General features: G+C 47.1%; 2 protein-coding genes across 5 annotated transcripts; one reads left to right on the plus strand and one right to left on the minus strand.

Moving 5' to 3' along the window:
• Positions 1 to 1,612: 1,612 nt before the first annotated feature.
• On the plus strand, positions 1,613 to 11,390 carry trap1 (TNF receptor-associated protein 1). Of its 2 annotated transcripts, none has more exons than XM_061303090.1 (18): positions 1,613 to 1,824; positions 2,024 to 2,194; positions 2,277 to 2,359; positions 2,453 to 2,593; positions 2,818 to 2,889; positions 3,171 to 3,331; positions 3,591 to 3,700; positions 3,775 to 3,848; positions 4,243 to 4,398; positions 4,490 to 4,610; positions 4,687 to 4,756; positions 4,942 to 5,089; positions 5,165 to 5,350; positions 6,603 to 6,741; positions 6,842 to 6,927; positions 6,978 to 7,138; positions 7,466 to 7,538; positions 10,507 to 11,390. In XM_061303090.1, the coding sequence occupies exons 1-18, from the start codon at positions 1,704 to 1,706 to the stop codon at positions 10,606 to 10,608; spliced, it is 2,175 nt and encodes a 724-aa protein (XP_061159074.1). In that variant the 5' UTR covers positions 1,613 to 1,703; the 3' UTR covers positions 10,609 to 11,390. The 2 variants fall into 2 exon arrangements, with proteins under 2 accessions (XP_061159074.1, XP_061159075.1); XM_061303091.1 differs by having other exon boundaries at positions 6,993 to 7,138.
• LOC133170296 (MAPK regulated corepressor interacting protein 2-like) lies at positions 10,752 to 13,191 on the minus strand. Of its 3 annotated transcripts, XM_061303093.1 has the most exons (5): positions 12,938 to 13,188; positions 12,807 to 12,876; positions 12,109 to 12,248; positions 11,212 to 11,322; positions 10,752 to 11,056 (listed from the first exon to the last, which is right to left on the minus strand). In XM_061303093.1, exons 1-5 carry the CDS (start codon positions 12,990 to 12,992, stop codon positions 10,986 to 10,988), a joined length of 447 nt encoding a protein of 148 aa, XP_061159077.1. In that variant the 5' UTR covers positions 12,993 to 13,188; the 3' UTR covers positions 10,752 to 10,985. The 3 variants fall into 3 exon arrangements, with proteins under 3 accessions (XP_061159077.1, XP_061159076.1, XP_061159078.1); XM_061303092.1 differs by lacking the exon at positions 12,807 to 12,876 and having other exon boundaries at positions 13,033 to 13,183; XM_061303094.1 differs by lacking the exons at positions 11,212 to 11,322; positions 12,807 to 12,876 and having other exon boundaries at positions 13,033 to 13,191.
• Between the last annotated feature and the right edge of the window lie 8,469 nt (positions 13,192 to 21,660).

Genomic DNA, 21,660 nt, shown 5'->3' on the forward strand with positions numbered 1-21,660 from the left:
ATTCGACAAAATCCAACACCAAGAACAGACATGAACGAGCAATAACAGGCTAAACGATACGGTATGCTAACGTGACGAACACAAACGAGGAGCTGAGAACGGGCCTGACGTAACATTCAGTTATTTAAAAAAAACTATTACATAAATAACACGTTTATAAAACCATCTGTGTCACTCCAATTCATTAAATCCATCTGTCGTCCTTTGTCAACAATGCCGTATGCCGCGCCGCAGTTCAAATTATTCCACAGGCCCATACAACGATATATAAACTACCGTTTTTTTCCATGTATAATGCGCCCCCATGTATAATACGCACCCTAAAAATGGCATGTTGATGCTGGAAAAAAGCCTGTACCCATGTATAATACGCACCCAAATTTGGACTCCTACATAAGTCTGTGAACGTAAAATTATTTCAGAAAAAAGATCATCTTTGGGAACAACCGGATGTTATTCTGCCGGTCAGTATCACTGCGCATTAGGGGTGTAACGATTCATCGATACACATCGATTAATCGATATAATGCTCTACGACAGTGGTCCCCAACCTTTGAAATATTTCCGCGGACCGGCATTTATATAAATAAATAATACATTTATATAAATAAATAAATAATACATTTATAATAAATATATAGTAAATACGATGAAATAAAATGATACGACTGATACGCTAGCATACTCAATAGCGAAGAAATGTTTCGGGTTTGTGTAGGGTACATTGTGACAGCAAACGAGCAGGTGATCTAGCAAGCGTCTGATACGAGAGCATTGTGTTCGTATGGAGTGTGTTTGAAGTGAACAGCAAAGAAGAAAGCGCATCTGTAATGGCGGCATCCGTATGATATCCGGATTAAAAAAAAAAATATATATATATATATATATATTATTTTTTTGTACCCATGTATAATGCGCACCCCAGATTTTAGGACAATAAATTAGTTAAATTTTGCGCATTATACATGGAAAAAAACGGTATATCTTAAATAACTATCACATAAACAACAATATTATCAAACTATTTGTGTCACTCTAAAGCATTAAATCCATTGATCAAATTTCTCGTCCTTTATGTCATCCTGGTGACAGAGGACATGTCCAGAGGATATGGCGCTTTAAAGTGTTAATTACTTTATTTGATTTTTCTCTCTCTATTTTTCATGTTTTGAATATGTTCAAGATAAAGATATCAAAGCATGTGAAGTGATCAACTATACTAAAAATAACATGTGAAGTGGTCAACTATACTTGTATGTGATGTGTTAATGATCAAGTAAAGATTTGTGAAAAAAAAACATATATAGGTCGCTCCTGAGTATAAATCGCCCCCCACCCACCCAAACTATGAAAAAAAAAAACGCGATTCATAGTCCGAAATTTACGGTAATTTAAAAGTTTACATGGTCACATTGACCACTTTGACCTTGAGATGAATGAGGTTAGTCTTTATAATGCGTTTCAAATGCTGTATAAGAATGTGTGAATGAATCGGTACAGCTAATAGAATTATCAACATTTGAGTAACAAAAAAGAACGGCTTAATGTTTTCATATTACAATTTTTGGATTGTTTTGCATTTTGTGATCAGGCGGTTTGGTGGACACCTCCCATTAGGACCCGAGGGTCTTTCCGCTGCTGTTGCACGTCAGAGTCCCCCGGTGTTTTGACAGCTGTTATACAGTTTCGTCCTCGCCGTCACCATGTCCCACTTCCTCACTTTAACCCGGTTCGGTATCACATCTTTGTCCGCTCGAACCATTCGGAGGTTTCCACCCTGCCAACGAGCCCTGAGCAGTTGTGTCTCGCGCTCTTTGACGCGGGGTAAGCGTGTGCTAACCTAGCCTAGTCCAGTCGTACTATCGTCTCAGATCCACATGCCATTTCATAACCTTGACATATTTGACAGCCAGATTATGCACACATCAATGTACTGTTAAGAGTAAGCCCCCATGAGTTCATTTTTTTTTTTGGAAGAAGAATTGTTTGTTGAGCTTCACTCTGTCCATCCTGTGCTTGATAGACTCCCAGGTTGAACCGAAGCAGAGGTGGAGCAGTCGGCCCAATCTGTGGCGTCCTCAGCAGGCGTTCCCTCGGCTCAAGCAGCAGTCTTACTACAGTACGCATGAGGCTGAGAAGGAGCCCGAGGAGGAGCCTTTGCACACCATCATCAGCGATGCAGAGACTGTGCAAGGTGCTGAAACGTCATTGGATTGTTCGAATTTATTCAACACTTTTTAAAAAATCAACAAAATAACATCTTCTGATCTATCTAGGCAGCTTCTCCAAACATGAATTTAAAGCTGAGACCAAGAAGCTTCTGGACATTGTTGCCAGGTCTCTGTACTCAGAGAAGGAGGTAAAGATAACTTTTCGCAATGAACACCCCCAAAGTAAAATGGTTTACCTGCCCACACAAAATGTCTGCATGTGTCTCTTTACTCCTTTCTAGGTGTTCATCAGGGAGCTTATCTCCAACAGCAGCGATGCTCTGGAAAAGCTGCGCCACCAACTGATGACCTCGGGCAACCAGATGGCTCCCATGGAGATCCACCTGCAGACGGACGCTGCCAAAGGCACCTTCACCATACAGGTGTCAGCACGACGAATATTTAGCCAACTAACAAATGCCACGTCCAACAAATAACAATGGAGTTTAGCAGGGAAATGTTGCATAAATGTTCCAAAAAAACTTAAGATGGAGGGAAAAGCCTTAAGATGGAAAGATGGAGTGGGTTCTTTGCTGGGCAGTACTGCCACTTAATGGATGAACGTCATACAACGTTTTTAGAATTTGATTTTTTCAATTTTCCACAGGACACAGGAGTGGGGATGAACCAAGCAGAGCTTGTTGCAAACTTGGGAACCATTGCTCGCTCTGGTTCAAAGGTCGGGAGCTGCTCTTTCTGTTTTCTTTTAGTAAGAGAGTTGCACCCGTAGCATTTGACACATCTTAAAGAATTGGCATGTGTTCTCGCTCGCTGCTCTTAATACTGCGGTATGCTTGAGATGATGAAAATGCAAAGAAGAGGACAGAAGTTAGACTGACGCATGCTAATCACTCGGGATCGATCATCTGTTTGAGACTTGAGATTGATGAGAAGGGAAAGATTTTTCTGATTTGGCCCGCTTTATGTGTGCGTCAGCCGAGTCATCTGTGCTCTCTGCAGGCCTTCTTGGACGTGCTGCAGAACCGGGTGGAGGCCAGCAGCACCATCATTGGGCAGTTTGGCGTCGGCTTCTACTCGGCCTTCATGGTGGCCGACCGTGTGGATGTGTACTCGCACTCCGCCGACCCCGACTCACCCGGATACAAGTGGTCCTCAGACGGGTGAGGACCGCACCCTGTGGACAGTACCGACCGGTCAGCCTTGGCGTCCGACCCGGGGCCACACGGCTTGCCAAGTCATTCAAGTTTTGAGCTACTAATGGATTTGCTCTTTTTGTTTCATTTACAAAATCACCTGAACCGCCAAATTAGAACGTATCCCCTTTTGCCCATGTACTCTGGGATTCTTTCTGATGTTTTGATTTCGGACGAAGCGCATTGCCACTCATCCAACATTTCTCCTGATGACACGGCACTTTAGCTCGGGGGTCTTCGAGGTGGCCGAAGCCAGCGGCGTCCAGCCAGGAACGAAAATTGTACTGCGCCTCAAAGACGACTGCAAGGAGTTTGCCTCCGAGGACAGGGTGAAAGGTGCACGCCTCCTCCGTTTATGCGTCTCTACCGCCGTCTGTTTGCATGGCAAACCAAGAAGTCTCTCCTTCCAGATGTGGTGACCAAGTACAGCAACTTTGTCAGTTTCCCCATCTTCCTCAACGGTCGCCGGCTCAACACTTTGCAGGTGGGTTGTTGGCTCATAAGCTGCAAAAATGGAAGACGGCGTTTGTACAAGCGCTCACATACCGCCTTTTTGATTTTGGCCTTCAAAACATCACGACGAGTCAATGAATCGGATTCTACCTGTTGTTGAACCAAACCCTTCATTACAAAGTCAAAGTCAGCTTTATTGACTCATTTACTCAATGTATATTAGAATTATGTTTATTACATCATGGTTCTTATGATGATGATAACTTCTCTGTTAGAGCAAAAACAAGCGCAAATCCTGAATCGGTGCCAACCCTCCAGAAAAGGTTACTTGCATCTCTGATGAAACAAAATGTCGTACACGCGCTTTCGCTTGATCCAAAAGACCCCAATTGGACTTGCATGATGAACCAATGTTCTGTACTCAGGCCCTGTGGATGATTGAGCCCAAAGAGATCAGCGAGTGGCAGCATGAGGAGTTTTACCGCTACGTGGCGCAGGCGTACGACAAGCCGCGCTACATGCTGCACTACCGCGCCGACGCCCCGCTCAACATTCGCAGCATCTTCTACGTCCCAGAAACGGTGAGGGCTTTCGCTTCAGATCTCGGTGCCGGCACGGCTCACCCACGTGGCTCGCTTGCGCTTTGTCCCAACGGCCTCTTGATGCCAACAGAAGCCGTCCATGTTTGACGTAAGTAGGGAGATGGGCTCCAGCGTGGCGCTCTACAGCAGGAAGGTCCTTATCCAGACCAAAGCTGCCGACATCCTGCCCAAGTGGCTGCGCTTCCTCCGCGGTGCGTCACCGCCACCTGGAGCTACCCGCTCCTCCCGTCCTAATTCGGAATCTCATCTCATTTTACCGTTGCACAGGCGTGGTGGACAGCGAAGACATCCCGCTCAATCTGAGCAGAGAGCTGCTGCAGGAGAGTGTCCTCATCAGGTACCAGACAGTCTTTGCGCTCACGCACATCGCTATCCGGGCGCGGAGCTACGCCAGCAGCCCGCTGACACGCTCACGTCAGCTTTTCATTGGCAATGTTTATATTTGGAATGAATGTGAGTTGACTGTAAATTTCTCCACGTTTGTGCCCCACTTGCACGTCGCCTTCCATATGTATCTTCCAGGAAGCTACGTGATGTCCTGCAGCAGAGGGTGATACGCTTCCTGCTGGAGCAGAGCAGGAAGGAGCCGGAGAAGTACAGCAGATTCTTTGAGGACTTCGGGCTCTTTGTGCGCGAGGGCATCGTCACCGCGCCTGAGCAGGATGTCAAGGTGACTTGGACGTTGCATTAGCGAGCGTCTGCCTAGCGCTCACCGCCCCCTCCGCGCTTGTGCTCACTTGCGCAGGAGAACATCGGCGAGTTACTTCGCTACGAGTCGTCGGCGCTGCCCGCTGGTCAACACACCAACCTGAGCGAGTACGCCTCCCGCATGAAGGCGGGCACGCGCAACATCTACTACCTGTGCGCCCCCAACCGCCATCTGGCAGAGTGTTCGCCCTACTTTGAGGCCATGAAGCGGAAAGACATGGAGGTCACTCGCCGGTCGCCATGCTGAAATCACTTTTTCAATGTGTACTCTTATCTTCACACAAGAACACTCCAGTGGGAGTGGGAAACACTCCAGGGCAAAAAGCGACGTATTAATAACCCACACTGATTCAGGCCCAAAATGAATAAGTCACATTCGTCAGGCCAGACGTGTGGGTATTACTTTAGCAAATGATTGACCGTCCAGCGTAGCGTGTTGAAAATTGGCTCTTTTTTCCCCAATGCAATGATAACCCCTCCTCCCCCACCGTCTGTTGTCTTCCGGGTTAGAGCAACGCTGGCGTCAGATCTGTTGACTGCCGGTTCTGTCCCGGACCGTGTCCGTTACTTGTTTTTTGTTTTCCCGTTCTCAGTGCACCCGTCTCTTCTTTTATTTTTTCTGTGTTGTCTTCCGTCCACCTCGCATTCCCACAGCTCCGCTCTCACCTATCTGTTTCCTCTCCCTCGGACTACCAGCTACGTTAGCCAACAGCCAACTGGCCAAAACCACCACCGGACCCTCCTGCCTCCCGACTCTGAGCATGCGTGGACTCGACGGCAGCTCTGGCCCGGCTCTCTGGCCTTCCGTCCGGCGTCCTCGGGCGACGGGCTCCACTCCCTGCGGGCTCGCCAACCGTGGCTCTGCTGTGTGCTGCCGTGGTGCGTTGGGGCCTGCCGTTTGAGCGGGTGCAGTCGAGGTCGACCGGCATCACCACCTGGTCCACTGCTGCTTCCACACGAGGCTGAGATCCTTCGCCGTCGCCGCTACACCTGGACCGGCACTTCCCCGATGGCTCACCCATCTCCTCTTTTTGGACTACCAACCCCCGTAACCCCCACCTCCCGTACAGCCAACCTCAATAACCCCCGCTCCCGCCCCTCCTGCTCTTCCATCCATCTCCTTCGCACTGCTGACCGGTGTCCTGTTATTAACTACATCCTATTGTACACCCCCCCCGCCCCCCAATACGTCCAGACCCTTTTTGTTCCCTGTACAGCGTCTTTGGGTCATTGAAAAGCGCTACATAAATGGAATGAATTATTATTAATTATTATTATTATAATGGTTGAGCAAAGCTGCCATTTTGAACAGCGATGATTTTGGAGATGCGAGGCTTCCGCCCAACGCCGGCGACATGGAGGTTTTAGATGAGCTCCTCATGATGGCAATTCCTTTGTCAAGGAGCTTTTATCAAAGCTTCACAGTAAGCGTCCTTGTGACATTTGCCTTGAAAATGTCTGCGTATCCACCTCAGGTGCTGTTCTGCTACGAGCAGTTTGACGAGCTGACCTTGCTCCACCTGAGAGAGTTTGACAAGAAGAAGCTGATCTCGGTGGAGACGGACATTGTGGTGGACCACTACAAGGAGGAGATGTTTGAGGACGGCAAATCTGGTGCGCTACGCTTCGTTTTCTGTTTGTTGTCTGGCATTCCATGGGATGCCCACCTTGACAGTCATTCTCTTTTTTTTTCTAATCCCCCTTTATCGGCCAGCATCGGAGCGCCTGACTCAGGAGCATGCCGACAACCTGATGGCGTGGATGAAGAATGTCCTGGGCCCTCGTGTCACCAATGTCAAGGTAAACAAAAAAAAATTGTGGTTTTCAGGACTACGCCACCTCCATTAAAGAAATATGTGATTCAGTTGACTCCCCGCCTGGACACGCACCCCGCCATGATCACGGTGCTGGAAATGGGAGCCGCGCGCCACTTCCTGCGTACGCAGCAGCTGGCGCGCAGTGCTGAAGAAAGAGCCCAGATACTGCAGCCCACTCTGGAGATCAACTCAGGGTAAGACAAAAAAGCAATTTCACCACTAAACATTTGGTTTTCATTCTATCAAGATGGCTGCTGTGAAATGTTTCTAGTTTGGATGCTCCAAAGTCATGTTTCATGTTACAAATCTCAGTTTGGCGCCATCTGGTGGCCAAGCGCGTCTATTGAGCTGAGCAGAGGAGCTCCATTTACTTGCATTGATTTTAAACCGCTCCAGGAGGATGTAGTCCATAGCACACTTTTTGGTCCGGTATTGATGGTCTCTTGAATTTTGACATATAGTAAGACCCAGATCAGAGAACTCCCCCTCTAACAGTGCGCAACTTTGGTGTCTTTGTGTAGACACAATCTCATCCAGAAGTTACATGCGCTTAAGGACTCTGACGCGGAACTGGCCGCACTGCTGCTTGAACAGGTAACACTCCCTGCACAATATTCAACAGGAAATGCTCAATGCCGGATGCCTCAAAGATGACACGCTGAGCTATTTGATCTTTACATACAGTCAAACCTTCGGTTTTCGACCACAATCTTTTCCAGAAGGCGGTTTGAGAAATGAATCGTTCGAATTCCGAATCTATTTTTCCCATTACAAATAATGGAAAAATGTTAATCCGTTCCAAGACAAAAATAACCCCCGCCTTTTTTAAGCATTTTTTCCTTTGTGCATTTTTGTCCGATCGCGCAATTGCAGCGCACCGCCGAACGCGCAACTGTAGCACGCCGCCGGCCGCGCAACTGCACCGCGCTGGTTGCATTATTGTGACAGATTTTGAAAATATTTTTAAAGTCCTGATGTACTTTCCAAAATTTAAGTGGACCTCAGAGTGCAGGGAGCTTAATTTGGTCCGATCGCGCAACCGCTGGGCGCTCACTGTCCCATTTCTTTAAGAGCGTCTTTGTGTTTTAGGATGGCTTTACTGCTCCCACTTGCTTTCTTTGGAGGCATGATTAGGGGTTAATACAATCCTGAAAGTAACGAAAATACAATAACAACGGTCAGTCAGCATCCGGGCCGCGCAATCGGGTTTTCTCGGGTCCTCCCGGCTCGTCTCGCGAGGTTCGACCTCCGAATTTTGTTCGACAACCGAAGCAAAAAAATCTCGAATTTTTTATTTGAATTCCGATTACTTCGAGAACCGGGACGTTCAAAAACCGAGGTTTGACTGTATATGTGTTTGTTTGTGTGTGTGTGTGTGTGTGTGTGTGTGTGTGTGTGTGTGTGTGTGTGTGTGTGTGTGTGTGTGTGTGTGTGTGTGTGTGTGTGTGGGTGTGGGTGTGGGTGTGGGTGTGGGTGGGTGTGTGTGTGTGTGTGTCTATATATACACAGTGCCTTGCGAAAGTATTCGGCCCCCTTGAACCTTTCAAAATTTTGTCACATTTCAGGCTTCAAACAAAGATATAAAAGTTTAATTTTTTTTCAAGAATCAACAACAAGTGGGACACACTCGTAAAGTGGAACAAAATTTATTGAACAATTTAAACTTTTTTAACAAATAAAAAAACTGAAAAATGGGGCGTGCAATATTATTCGGCCCCCTTGCGCTAATACTTTGTAGCGCCACCTTTTGCTGCAATTACAGCTGCAAGTCGCTTGGGGTATGTCTCTATCAGTTTTGCACATCGAGAGACTGGAATTCTTGCCCATTCTTCCTTGCAAAACAGCTCGAGCTCAGTGAGGTTGGATGGAGAACGTTTGTGAACAGCAGTCCAGCTCTTTTCACAGATTCTTGATTGGATTCAGGTCTGGACTTTGACTTGGCCATTCTAACACCTAGATACGTTTATTTGTGAACCATTGCATTGTAGATTTGGCTTCATGTTTTGGATCATTGTCCTGTTGGAAGATAAATCTCTGTCCCAGTCTCAGGTCTTTTGCAGACTCCAACATGTTTTCTTCCAGAATGGTCCTGTATTTGGCTTTATCCATCATACCATCAATCTTAGCCATCTTCCCTGTCCCTGCTGAAGAAAAGCAGGCCCAAACCATGATGCTGCCACCACCATGTTTGACAGTGCTTTTACGCCAAACATATCGTTTTGGATTGTGGCCAAAAAGTTCGATTTTGGTTTCATCTGATTAGAGCACCTTCTTCCACATGTTTGGTGTCTCCCAGGTGGTTTGTGGCAAACTTTAAATTAGTTTTTTATGGATATCTTTGAGAAATGGCTTTCTTTTTGCCACTCTTCCATAAAGGCCAGATTTGTGTAGTGCACGACTAATTGTTGTCCTATGGACAGACTCTCCCACCTCAGCTGTAGTTATCTGCAGTTCATCCAGAGTGATCATGGGCCTCTTGGCTGCATCTCTGATCAGTCTTCTCCTTGTTTGAGATGAAAGTTTGGAGGGACGGCCGGGTCTTGGTAGATTTGCAGTGGTCTGATACTCCTTCCATTTCAATATAATTGCTTGCACAGTGCTCCTTGAGATGTTTAAAGCTTGGGAAATCTTTTTGTACAACAGTATCTCGGACCTGCCTGGTGTGTTCCTTTGTCTTCATGGTTCTCTCTGCGCTTTAAATAGAACCCTGAGACTATCAAAGAGCAGGTGCATTTATACGGAGACTTGATTACACACAGGTGCATTCTATTTATCATCAGTCATTTAGGAAAACATTGGATCATTCAAAGATCCTCACTGAACTTCTGGAGTGAGTTTGCTGCACTGAAAGTAAAGGGGCCGAATAATATTGCACGCCCCACTTTTCAGTTTTTTATTTGTTAAAAAAGTTTAAATAATGCAATAAATTTCGTTCCACTTCAAGATTGTGTCCACTTGTTGATTCTTGACAAAAAATTAAAATTTTAAATCTTTATGTTTGAAGCCTGAAATGTGTCGAAATGTTGAAAGGTTCAAGGGGGCCGAATACTTTCGCAAGGCACTGTGTATATATATATATATATATATATATATATATATACACACACACACACACACACACACACACACACACACACACACACACACACACACACACACACACACACACACAGCCTGAAATCACATCCAAAAACCTCTGAAAAGGTTATTTTAAAAAAATAGTACAGACAACAAATGTGGAACAATTAGACAGTCTACACCAGGAGTCTCAAACTCCAGTCCTTGGGGGCCGTATTCCTACATGTTTTCCAAGTTTCCCTCGTTAAACACACCTGATTCAATTATCAGGCTCCTGCAGAACGTGAGGATGAACTGATCGTTTGAATCAGGTGTGTTTAACGAGGGAAACTTGGAAAACATGTAGGAATGCGGCCCCCGAGGACTGGAGTTCGAGACCCCTGGCAAAAATTTCAAGGACTGTATGGTCCTAAAGTAGAAAAAGTCTAAATTTGACTTGACGTTTGAAAGCAAGATTGACCACTTTGATCTGACTTCTGTTTAGATTTACGACAACGCCATGATCACGGCAGGCTTGAATGACGATCCCCGGCCGATGATTTCCCGCCTCAACGACCTGCTGACAAAAGCACTGCAGAAGCATTGAGGGTCCAAGTATACTTTACGTTACTTTTACCCTTTGAGGCTCTAAAATGCAAGTGGGACATTCACGCTTTTCCATAAGCCCTTTTTGTATTTTGTTTTTTTATTAACTAATTTGGAAACTCCCATCGCATTTTCGAGGATGCCAAACTGAAGACGAATGGAAAATAAGCTGGCAGTTTCTGGAGAACATGACATATCCTGTATGTTAGACTTCATGTCTAAAGATCGAGTCAAAATGGCCACGGGAAAGTGAGCCTCTGTACTTTAGGGCTCCAGCGTCCCGACTTCCCCTTTCTGTCGCATTTCTGACCTCGTCCCAAATGACTCTTCCTGCGTTTCGAGGATCCGGAAACTCTCTCCGAACCCTCGGGAGAAACGTCAGGAAAGTTTGTCTATGTTGGCGAGGAAGCGCTGCGCCCACCACTCGTCCAGATCTATAGGCACAAAGTCTGAGGAAAAGACAGGAAGCACCAGCATCATCGCAAACAGTTTATATATGAACTTCAGGAAAGAAATTCAAAGTCTCCAAGTTGAGTTTGTGATTGAATAGTTTTCATTGTCGGGCTTGACTGTCATTTTGTCTGCTGCAAACGAGCGTACTGACCATTCATATGAGTGCTTGGAGTGTCGTCTATATAGTGGACTGCTGCCGTAGCCGGCACGCTTCTTGTCGTCCGGCTGTTTCCTTGCTCGTGCCGAATTGCCTCCTGCCAGGCTGTATATAAGACTACGTCACAAATCCCATCAACCATAATAATAAAGTATACCTTTGATCTTGCTAAATTAGTAGGAGTAGTATTCTTCTTCACCACCAACCCCACTAATCATCTTCTTGCATAAATGCTGTCAATATGGCCATCGTATGATGCAATGATCAAAAACCATTGTTTAAAAATGTCCCCAAAACATAAGTTTGCAAATTAAATGTGCAGCAAAACAGAGTCACACCTCACGCCGATGAGGGTGTGCGTTGTTACAGTCAGGTTGGTTACATAATAACCAAAATGTCTTTTTGTTTTCAAATGTCACCCACATATTTCAAAAATCAATGTGTGACGCATCATACCTCCAAGCCATGCTCTTGATGAGGACTTTGCAGTCATTTCGTCAGAACACCCAAAAATAAGGAAATAATCACTCCAGATTCGCAAATGATAATGAACGAAGATAAAGACGTGGTTTTCCTCCAAATATACATGATTGGTTTTCTATCGCATCGGTTTGGTCAAACAATTTTCATGGTCCAAACAAGTAGAAGGTGCCTGATGAAATACGACCGTGTGTTTTGTCCAAAGTTTATTATTTTGAAAGAGGTAGAACACATAAGTGTTTGAGGGGGTTGCCTATCAGAGTAGGAGCAGCTGTGAGGGTGTCGCCCTGTAGTGAGGCAAAGTTGTGCTGATACAAAACATGAGCGTGTGTGTGTAGATACCGTGTAGCTCTTGTTACGAGGTCTGACTTGAAAGATGAGTGCGTGCGTGTGGCCGGCCGCCTGCCTTACCCTCATACACAAACTTTACGTTGTCCTCGTGGGCCGCCGGTGACTCCCACTCCTTCCGGGGGTCCATGGGCAGACTCAGGGAGGGCTGGTGGTATTTTTTGCCATTAGGCCGGTTAAAAACAATCTTGGGTGCCGGAAGACTGAAAGAAAGAGCCATGATGGCAAATATGTTGATTTGGTAGGGAGAAAAAGTCAAAGCAACTTGGTCAACAACAGCAGAGTGGAGGACCATGTGTCACCTTTGCTTTTGCACAAGGTCACACACGTTTAAGGCAGGGTGTCAAAGGTTGTGCAACACGCACATACACAAATATAAATATAATTAATAATCAGAAGACGCCCCCTCTCCCCAAAAAATGCAATATACCTTAATACTGGATACTGACCATTTTTTTTCTCTGCTGATAAAAGTTTTTTTTTTTTTTTGTATTTGGGAGTTATGTTGTCTGTAGTTTGTAAGATGAAACAAATGTTGTTTTTGCTGTAAGATAGTATATACCACCAAAAGCATGGATAATTTATTTAGCAGTGGTTTCTTATGTTTTTGTTTGTATGAGATGAGTGAATAAGCTGCCAAAGGTTCGTCCAGTGCGAACACCACTTGTTAGTGATTCATTGATAGCCCCAGAAGCACACCAAAAACATTGTGGTGTTATTGGCTTTGTTTGTTCCCTAATGTCCAGGAACGCAACACTCACTCGGGCAAACTCCAGGTCGTCTGCTTGTGCTTGAAGTCGTTTGTTTTGCTTTCGAGCGGCTGCGTGGGCCCTAAAAGACCAAAAATTATTGGTATTTATTATTATTTAAATAATATGTTTGTTGCGCTAACCTGTGCGCCGCTGGGTCACCAATTTGCTTGGACCTCTGGTGATAGTGTACATCATTCAAAAAGTCACACGATTTTCTAACGGGGTTAAAACTCACGCTTTGGTGCTCACGCTAGAGCTCCGTCGGGTGAAAAAGTTGCTTAACAAACCAACATAAAAAAACATTACAACACTGGAGAGTTGAAAATGTGTCTCTTCGAGACGCACAATGTCATGCATGTTGCATTCGTAAGAGTTGAGGCGCATGAGTCGTCAAACGCAACATTGACCCATGTGCCTCTCACGCCCCTTCGCGCTTCTTAAAGGCACAGTGCTTCTGAAATTGGAAGTCCAATGTACAGTAAAGTCGTTTATTGTCATGGCTTTTTAAATCTGTTCGACTCAAGATTTGTAACTTATAACAACGTCGTTGTTTTAATCAGCGAACCCGCAGAAAGCACTTGTGGTGAATTCTCTCCGATGGTCAGCTGGTCTTCCAAACAAAATGGTGAAAAAGTGGCTGGCTTGGGGAAGGAAAACTTCAGTCACACACGGCTGATTGGGGAAAGATTTTATTCAACCGATGTCAGAGAGAAGTGTCTCGCGCCCTAGCCAAGATGTCGAGTCCCTTTGTCTACTCTCGCCCTAAACCTTATACTCTTGCGCTTCCCTCCACGCGGGAGCGCGCACATGGGGCTGTTGACTGACCCATGACCGCGCAGCCTGCCTCCCTACCTCTACATGGTGGTATCTTAGCAGTTGTTAATGGAAGCCAGATGTGTCTGGCGCCAATGAGTCTACCTTCCTGGACCAAGCCCCAAACAAGCCCACACGAACCTGACCCGAACATGACCCGGTCACACTTAGGCTTACTAGTGAGATAAACATTGCATGATACCAGAATAAAAATTCACCACATTCCCCCCTGACGGGGCACAACAAGTGCCCTGGCAACAACTCGACACGAAATGACATCGGTACATCCAAAAACCTTCCCCCAACCATTTTATGGTTTTCGTCTACAAATTGGACCTATTTGTCTCATCCTAAATCATGCTCAAGGCATGCTACTTACGGTTACATTAACTAGGAAAGCTCAACCTAATTTAATAGCAAATTCCTCCCCTACAGCAATCTGAGGCCTCTCAGGAACCACATTTGACCAAGATCGAATCCGCCAACCCCATTAACTGATTGACGCCGTCCGCACACCCCCCTTCGGTAATATATCACCAACGCCATCAATTTGGAGAGGAAAAGTTTGCTGTGGCCCGTTAGAAGCCCCAAAAAGTTGCCGGACCGCCGTCGAAAAAACCTCGCCAATCTAATGACGAGGAAAAAGAGGGAGGCCCATTCTACACCCCCGGAGGCGCCTCTCACCTGGCGAGAGTCAGGTGAAGGGAGCTCCGGCACACACCACATTTCACAAAGCGTAGCATGAGCCCCAAACACAGCAACGAACAGAACCATGACCCTCAAATACAAATCGCTCAACATGCAATGTTGTGTCGTAAACATGCCACGGGGTAAGCAAATGAGGTCACATCACAAAGTAAATAACATGGCAAAAAACAACGAGGTAACACAGTGAGGTATATAAAAACGAATCGTCAAAGCATGCAAGAACATTAAACCCCTTGTTGCGCTGCCCCCCTTGCATGCACAAGTGCGTGCAGATATGAAATCCAGTCCACTGAGCCGTCAGTGGGGAATAGCACTAGTAGTAGACGGCACTGTCCCGGGCCGGCTGTCCGCACAATGTCCTCCTGTTGCTTATGGCCGTTGAATCCCGTGCAAGGCCCCGGTCAGCAGCCAGGCAACCTATGACAAGCTAAAGCTACTGTCTGAGCAGCTCCTTCAGTCAGAGACTCAGACTCCCCCCGTGTAAGAAGGAACGCTACCGCTGCTCCTTCATCCCCACCGCAATCAGGCTGTACAATGACAACCTGTAAACACATCCTTCCGTGCAATACTTTCCCCATAACGTGCAATTCTTAATCCCAATGTGCAATTTAAGCCCAATGTGCAATATCCTCTGCCACATAATGCCTAGATCTATTTCACTTCCATAACCCGTGCACTATTTCTTTCATTTCTTTTATTAGCATTACTAAACTCATACACTTCATACACTTTACGACACTTTACCACTACTTTTTTATCTTCTTCTTTTTGTAAATATTCATAGCTTATATTTTTAGTTTTACTACAATTGTTGTTATTTATTTTTTTCTTTTTATATTGTATTCTATTTTTTATGCCGGCGGACTACGGTCCAGAAGTCTCTTTTTGCACCTTTATCCCCCTACTTGTACCTTCCTGTAAATCGGGCTGTTGTTACATGCAGTTTCTCACACGTGAGATTAATAAAGTTCCTCTCTTATCTCTTATCTCTTATCAAGTGACGTCAACAGTGCAAACATGTGAAGTCATAATGGCAAAGGCTGCAGCCCAGGCCGGACGGTGATGGGGCAACGAGGAAAAAGTTGTGTCAATCGTCATCATCAGAACGCCCGAGGGCTCCCGACACCTACCCCTCGTTTCCAGAGGCCCACGCGGTCCCTGAAACAAACAAACAAACAAACAAACAAACAAACAAGCAAACACTCCAGGACTCATTCCCCTCATTTCTCGTCGTGCCGACAGCGTTGCTAGATCCCCCAGTCACCATGTAAATTCTACCTGTTCCTGGTAGCCTTTCCTGCCGCAGGTGTCACTGTCTCAATCACACTGTCATCTTTCTGAAGTCCCGTCAGTCATGTCACTTCAACCGCTCTTTCTTTTCCCGTCCAAATACTATTTTCACCCCCAAATTCCTTCTTCGGTTTAAAGATGCGTAGCATTCTCAAACCGGTACCCCTCACAACACTGTAGTTCCCTAGATCTGTACATTTATGTATCCGTGCCTTATGTTTGAGCCACCTCACTGTTCAAACCAGTCATCATTCTCAAACGCCGCTCACGTAATCTTTCCAAAACGGTACAGCCACTCAAATCCTTTCCTTATTCGTTATGCAAACTACAGCTTTAATGCAGTTACGCGTTCAGAAATGTCCCCATTCCTTGTCTCTGGCCCCGTCTTCCTCCGACATTCAATGACCTTCCAAACTTTCGTTGTGTATTGTGCCACTGTCCATTCCCAAATCACTGTATGATTTGTCCTTCGCACTTTGTCATTGAAAAACCTTAAACCTTATTGTCACTAAATTGTTACCACGCTTCGCATCCATTCCAGGTTGTCTCCCGTTAACTCCCTTTCTTTCAAGATGCTTCTTCTGCTCCTTCCATCACTGCTAGTTGAATTCTGGCGTGTCCTGTTAAAGCTTAAAAACAAGTGAATTTGGAAAGAAACTTTGTATATCACAATTACAAATTGCAACCTACTCACCCATTTCTGTTTTATCACTCCCCCTTTTGACACATTCACCCAATGTGTCATTACGTATCAAAAGGAACCTGCAAAGCGTCCCCTCTCATCACCACACTCATTGTAGCCAGGTCCGCGGAACCTCTAGTTCCAATCTGGGCCCCGGGACCGTCACCCCAAGTCCTTGAAACTTGACTGTCCACCACACACTCGGCAACACAAACAAAAATCAGCGCACTCCTGTCAGTGAGCTTATAGCCCTGCTGACAGCGGACATTTGTACACACAAAAACAGACATCAAGTATCAAAACAAAAAGTCATAAAATGAATCCTGGCGCTCGGGGATCCTGTCCTGAAAACCATGTAATCAACAAGTTCATTATAAAAACCAAAAGGGCAAGGGTTAACATATTCTTGTAAATTCAACACAAACGTTCCACGAACGCAATCGACAACCTGCAAGAACGAAAACAAGTTACGCAAGCAACGCGCAATCCGCTCCTTGGCTGGTGGCCGTTGCTGCTGCTGCAAAAAAGTCAAGTCACACAGAAAAACAAAGCAGAGCTCGCTCATGTCGCAAGCAAGCTCAAGCGTCAAACTTTTGGTCACTGTTCACCTATTCCGTCACCCCGTCGGGTGAGCTCAAAGTCGTCACACGTCAAATCGTCCAAAGTCTTGATGTTCAATACTAGTTCTGTCTTGTCTGACCATATCACTGAAACGCGCCTTCTCCATCGAACCGTTTTGTTGTCGATGGTGCCCCTGATTGATCATTGAACACTGGTTCCGGTCAGAACTCATCACTTACCAGTTCCAGTCCCTCCGATCTGTACCACCCCTTCAGGTGAGAGGAATTTTATCCTCGATTGCAAACACATCACCCCAAATTCAGACCTCTCTGGCCAATCATACTGCGCACACACAGTCATAGACGATCACACGCGCACTCATCCATCCACACACTCACAGACACACTTGTCCATCTCTATCACTCAGCTCTCTCTCCAAACCAAGCAAAGTTAGTATGTTAGTGTGCAGGCAAACATTGACTCCTAATAGTGACTCTTCACTATCTGACATACTTGCCAACATGACCTATTGTAAAATCTCCAATTAAATTTTCCATAAACTCGCCCATCAGATTCATCGCAAATTGTCATATATGTCTATCTGAGGGGTTAACTGTGGGACCCGCATTTTGAGGGAGCCTCCATTCCCTCATATTGCTCCTACAATCTCGATCTCTATCACTTATCCTAATTAAATTCAATAAAGATGGGTCAGACTATTCTCTCTGGTTTTTTACGTCATCATTTGGCTCTCCCCCTTTTTTTCCCCGTTGTCTTGTTCAAAACTGTTTCTCAGGCTGCTTCTCTTTATTGCCCCTCTTGGCGAGTCTCACTCCCCCCCCTTTTTTTTTATTTTTTTTTCTTCTTCCTAAAACTCCTGCCTGTCACACCATCCAGCACCTCTCCCTACTTCCTTAAGTCGTCGCCTATTTCCACTCCTTTCATCCACTCACTCACGCGGTCTGCCCCCCTTCTACAAAGCTGCAGCTCCACACAGGGAGCGCCAAGCCTTCTCCCTCGAATGAGCAGTTTGTAATGTAATTTACGTCATTGCTGTCCAGATCTTCTATCCTCAATCTCCCTTGCTGTCAATCCCTGTTAAAATGCCAAAATACCCCCGTTCCTACTTGCTCTAATTCGATCTTTGACAATGGAGTTTGCCCTTATCAAACCTTCGAATATCTATGTCCTCCTGTTATCTTCGCCTCCACCTCTTAGTAGTTCTTTTGACAGAATCTCCTATTGGTAACCCTACAGCGGACTGTTTAGCATATAATCCCTTACTCCGCTCTCTTGCTTCTACTTTGCCATGTCGTGCAGTTGAAATTGAGCCCTATCTCAGTCATTATCTTTTTGCCTGTGGCCTTGTCAAAGTCAAAGTCAAAGTCAGCTTTATTGTCAATCTCTCCACATGTCACAACACACAAAGAGACCGAAATTACGTTTTTCTCTATCCCACGGTGACGAGACACATAACACGATAGACATACATGTACGCGACACAATATAAAAACAAGAAGGCAAAAATTCTAACAATCAATAGTAAGAGTGATGAATAAATAATAAATAAACAGATAACACAATAAATAACGGAGCCAGCAAGCATAGCGCAAAAGTAAAAAACATCATAAACAAAAAGGCACAAACAATAAATAAGAGTAATAACAAATAATAAATAATAAGAGCCAGTGTGCATTCAGACAGTTCAGACAGTGAAAGTACAGGACGCTACGCAGAACGGGGGAGCGAGTTCAGGATCCTAACAGCCTGGAGTATGAAGCTGTTTGAGAGTCTGGAGGTGCGGGAGCGCAGGCTTCTGTACCTCTTCCCAGAGGGCAGAAGCTCGAACAAAGAGTGAGCGGGGTGACTCGCATCACTCACAATCGTGGTCGCCTTGCGGGTGAGATGGGAGGTGTAAATGTCCTTCAAGGAGGGGAGCGAAGCACCAGCAATCTTACCAGCCGTGTTCACTATGCGCTGCAGGGCCTTCAAGTTGTAGTCAGTGCAGCCGCCACCCCAAACAGCAATACAGCTGGAGAGGACGCTCTCAATGGTGCCGCGGTAAAATGCAGTCATGACGGCCGGAGGAGCGCTCGCTCGCCTAAGTTTCCGCAGGAAGTACAGGCGGCGCTGGGCTTTCTTTGCCAGTGATGCGGTGTTGGTGGACCAGGAGAGATCCTCACTGATGTGCACCCCCAGGAACTTGGCGCTGCTCACTCGCTCCACCACAGCACCGTCGATGGTCAGCGGCAGGTGTTGGGTGTGACCCTTCCGGAAGTCCACAACAATCTCCTTGGTCTTGTCGACGTTCAGCAGGAGGTTGTTGTCCCTGCACCACGTGGTCAGAAGGTCAACCTCCAGCCTGTATTGAGTCTCGTCTCCCTTGGTGATGAGACCCACCAGAGTCGTGTCGTCAGCAAACTTCACGATACGGTTGTCGCTGTAGGTTGCAGTGCAGTCATGCGTCAGGAGGGTGAAGAGCAGCGGACTGAGCACGCAGCCTTGGGGGGCCCCCGTGCTCAGCGTGATGCTGGCGGAGATTTTGTCGCCAACACGTACTACCTGTTGCCTCTGACAGAGGAAGTCCAGTAGCCAGTTGCAGAGGTAGGTACTGAGGCCCAGCGCGTCAAGTTTGCTGATGAGGCGTTGTGGCACAATGGTGTTGAAGGCAGAACTGAAGTCCACAAACAGCAATCTCACATACGAGTCCCTCCTCTCCAGGTGGGTGAGGGCCGAGTGGAGGGCAGAGCAGATGGCATCCTCCGAAGACCGCTTGGCTCGGTACGCAAACTGGAAGGGGTCAATGGTGGGCGGGAGAACGGATCGGATGTGCTCCATGACAAGCCGCTCAAAGCACTTCATGATGATGGGCGTAAGTGCCACGGGGCGGTAGTCATTGAAGCAGGACGGAGCGGGTTTCTTCGGCACAGGTACGATGGTGGCAGCTTTGAAACACGACGGGACGATGGCCTGCTGCAGGGAAGTGTTAAAGATGTCCGTGAAGACATCCGTCAGCTCACCAGCGCAGTCCTTCAGCGCCCGACCCGGGATGTTGTCAGGGCCCGCCGCCTTACGGATGTTGATGGCGGCAAGCGCCCTCCTCACGCTGTCGGCGGAGAGGCACAGGGGGAGCTCGTGTGAAGGGGGAGTGGCCTTCAGCGGGCAAGTGCTGTTCTGAGCGTCGAAGCGAGCAAAGAAGCGGTTGAGGTCATTGAGCAGACGGACGTCGCCTTCACAGCTCTGCGGCGCGGGCTTGTAATCCGTGATGGTCTGAATGCCCTGCCAAAGGCTCCGTGCGTCCCTGCTGTCCTTGAAGTGGGCGGTAATTTTGCACGAGAACGCCCTCTTTGCTTCTTTGATGCCCCGGGACAGGTCGGCCCTCGCAGTCCTCAAGCCAGCCTCATCCCCTGCTCTAAAGGCTTTGTCCCTGACCCTCAGCAGCCTGAAGACAGCCCCTGTCAGCCATGGCTTCCGATTAGCCCGAGTGACGATGGATTTTGAGAGAGTCACATCATCAATACACTTCCTGATGTAGGAGGAAACAGAGTCAGTATACTCCTCAATGTCTGTCCGATCGTCGCAAGTGGCAGCCCTCCTAAACATGTTGCAGTCAGTACAGCCAAAGCAGTCACGCAGTGCATCAGAGGCACCCTCAGGCCACACCCGTACCTGCTTGCGAACCGGCCTGGACGCTCTCACCATTTGTCTGTATGCGGGCAAAAGCATAACAGTGATATGGTCAGAAAGTCCAAGATGGGGGAGGGGGGTGGCTTTGAAAGCTCCTTTATGCGAAGAGTAGACCCGGTCCAGGAAGCTGTCGCCACGCGTAGGAAAATTAACATGCTGGTGAAGCCTCGGAAAAACAGACTTCAGGTTAGCATGATTAAAATCCCCAGCGAAGATGGTGAAACCGTCAGGGTGCGCTGTCTCTTGTTCACTGACAGCCTGGTACAGTTCACTAAGAGCCGCGACCCTGTCGCCTTCGATGTTGGAAGGCGGGATGTAAACCGCGACTAGCAGAATCGCGGTAAATTCCCTTGGCAGGTAAAAAGGACGGCACTTAATGATCACGAACTCCGCCAGTGGCGAGCAGTGCTTGCATACCACTACAGAGTCCCGGCACCATTCGTCACGGATGTAGACGCATATTCCACCTCCACGAGATTTCCCCCCTTGTACAATGGCCCGATCCGCCCGATAGCACGCTAGCCGCTCCAGATGTACGGCAGAGTCCGGAATGTTGACAGTCAACCAAGTCTCAGTGAACACGAGCACACAGCAGTCCCGCACTGTCCGGTTTGTAGATTGCAGCAGGCGAATGTAATCCATTTTGTTGTCCAGCGATCGAACATTCGCCAGAAGAATGGAAGGCACGGCCGGGCGAGCAGGGCTGGCCGCCAGCCTGGCCCGGACGCCCCCGCGTTTGCCCCTCTTCAGCCTCCTCGCACACCGCTTTCGACGCTTCCCAACCGGGGGAGGAATAGCAGACGAGCCCGGCGACGCTTCAGGACGTAGCAGTCCGAGCTCCTTTGATGTTCCCGCATCAAAGTCCAAAAACCGACAAAACTCGCTTTTGCCGATGTCAAGCAGAACCTGCCTGCCGTACTTGTAGCACGACTCAGTACGACGAGACGAACAAAAAAAACTGCCGGACAAACACTCATTAGACGGACAAAACACCGTTTGGGCGGGACAGAGAGAGGTCGCTGCGTATGCACGCGCCGCCATCTTGATTATTGTGCGACTCCTATCCATGATCGTGTGAAAGTCAAAAATTTAACGGATCCAACTTTCTGACTACCCAACCTC

Source organism: Syngnathus typhle, linkage group LG17, assembly GCF_033458585.1.
Source record: "Syngnathus typhle isolate RoL2023-S1 ecotype Sweden linkage group LG17, RoL_Styp_1.0, whole genome shotgun sequence".
In the NCBI taxonomy this organism is placed as follows: Eukaryota; Metazoa; Chordata; class Actinopteri; order Syngnathiformes; family Syngnathidae; genus Syngnathus; species Syngnathus typhle.

Coding starts and splice junctions, on each gene's coding strand:
- trap1 (XM_061303090.1), top strand. CDS start 1,704: ATGTCCCACTTCCTCACTTTAACCCGGTTCGGTATCACATCTTTGTCC. Junction 2,890..3,170: donor TTGCTCGCTCTGGTTCAAAG/GTCGGGAGCTGC, acceptor TGCTCTCTGCAG/GCCTTCTTGGACGTGCTGCA. Junction 4,399..4,489: donor TCTTCTACGTCCCAGAAACG/GTGAGGGCTTTC, acceptor TGATGCCAACAG/AAGCCGTCCATGTTTGACGT.
- LOC133170296 (XM_061303092.1), bottom strand. CDS start 13,181: ATGCGCCTCAACTCTTACGAATGCAACATGCATGACATTGTGCGTCTC. Junction 12,249..13,032: donor TCTAGCGTGAGCACCAAAGC/GTGAGTTTTAAC, acceptor TCTTTCTTTCAG/TCTTCCGGCACCCAAGATTG. Junction 11,323..12,108: donor CGTAAAGTTTGTGTATGAGG/GTAAGGCAGGCG, acceptor TCTTATATACAG/CCTGGCAGGAGGCAATTCGG.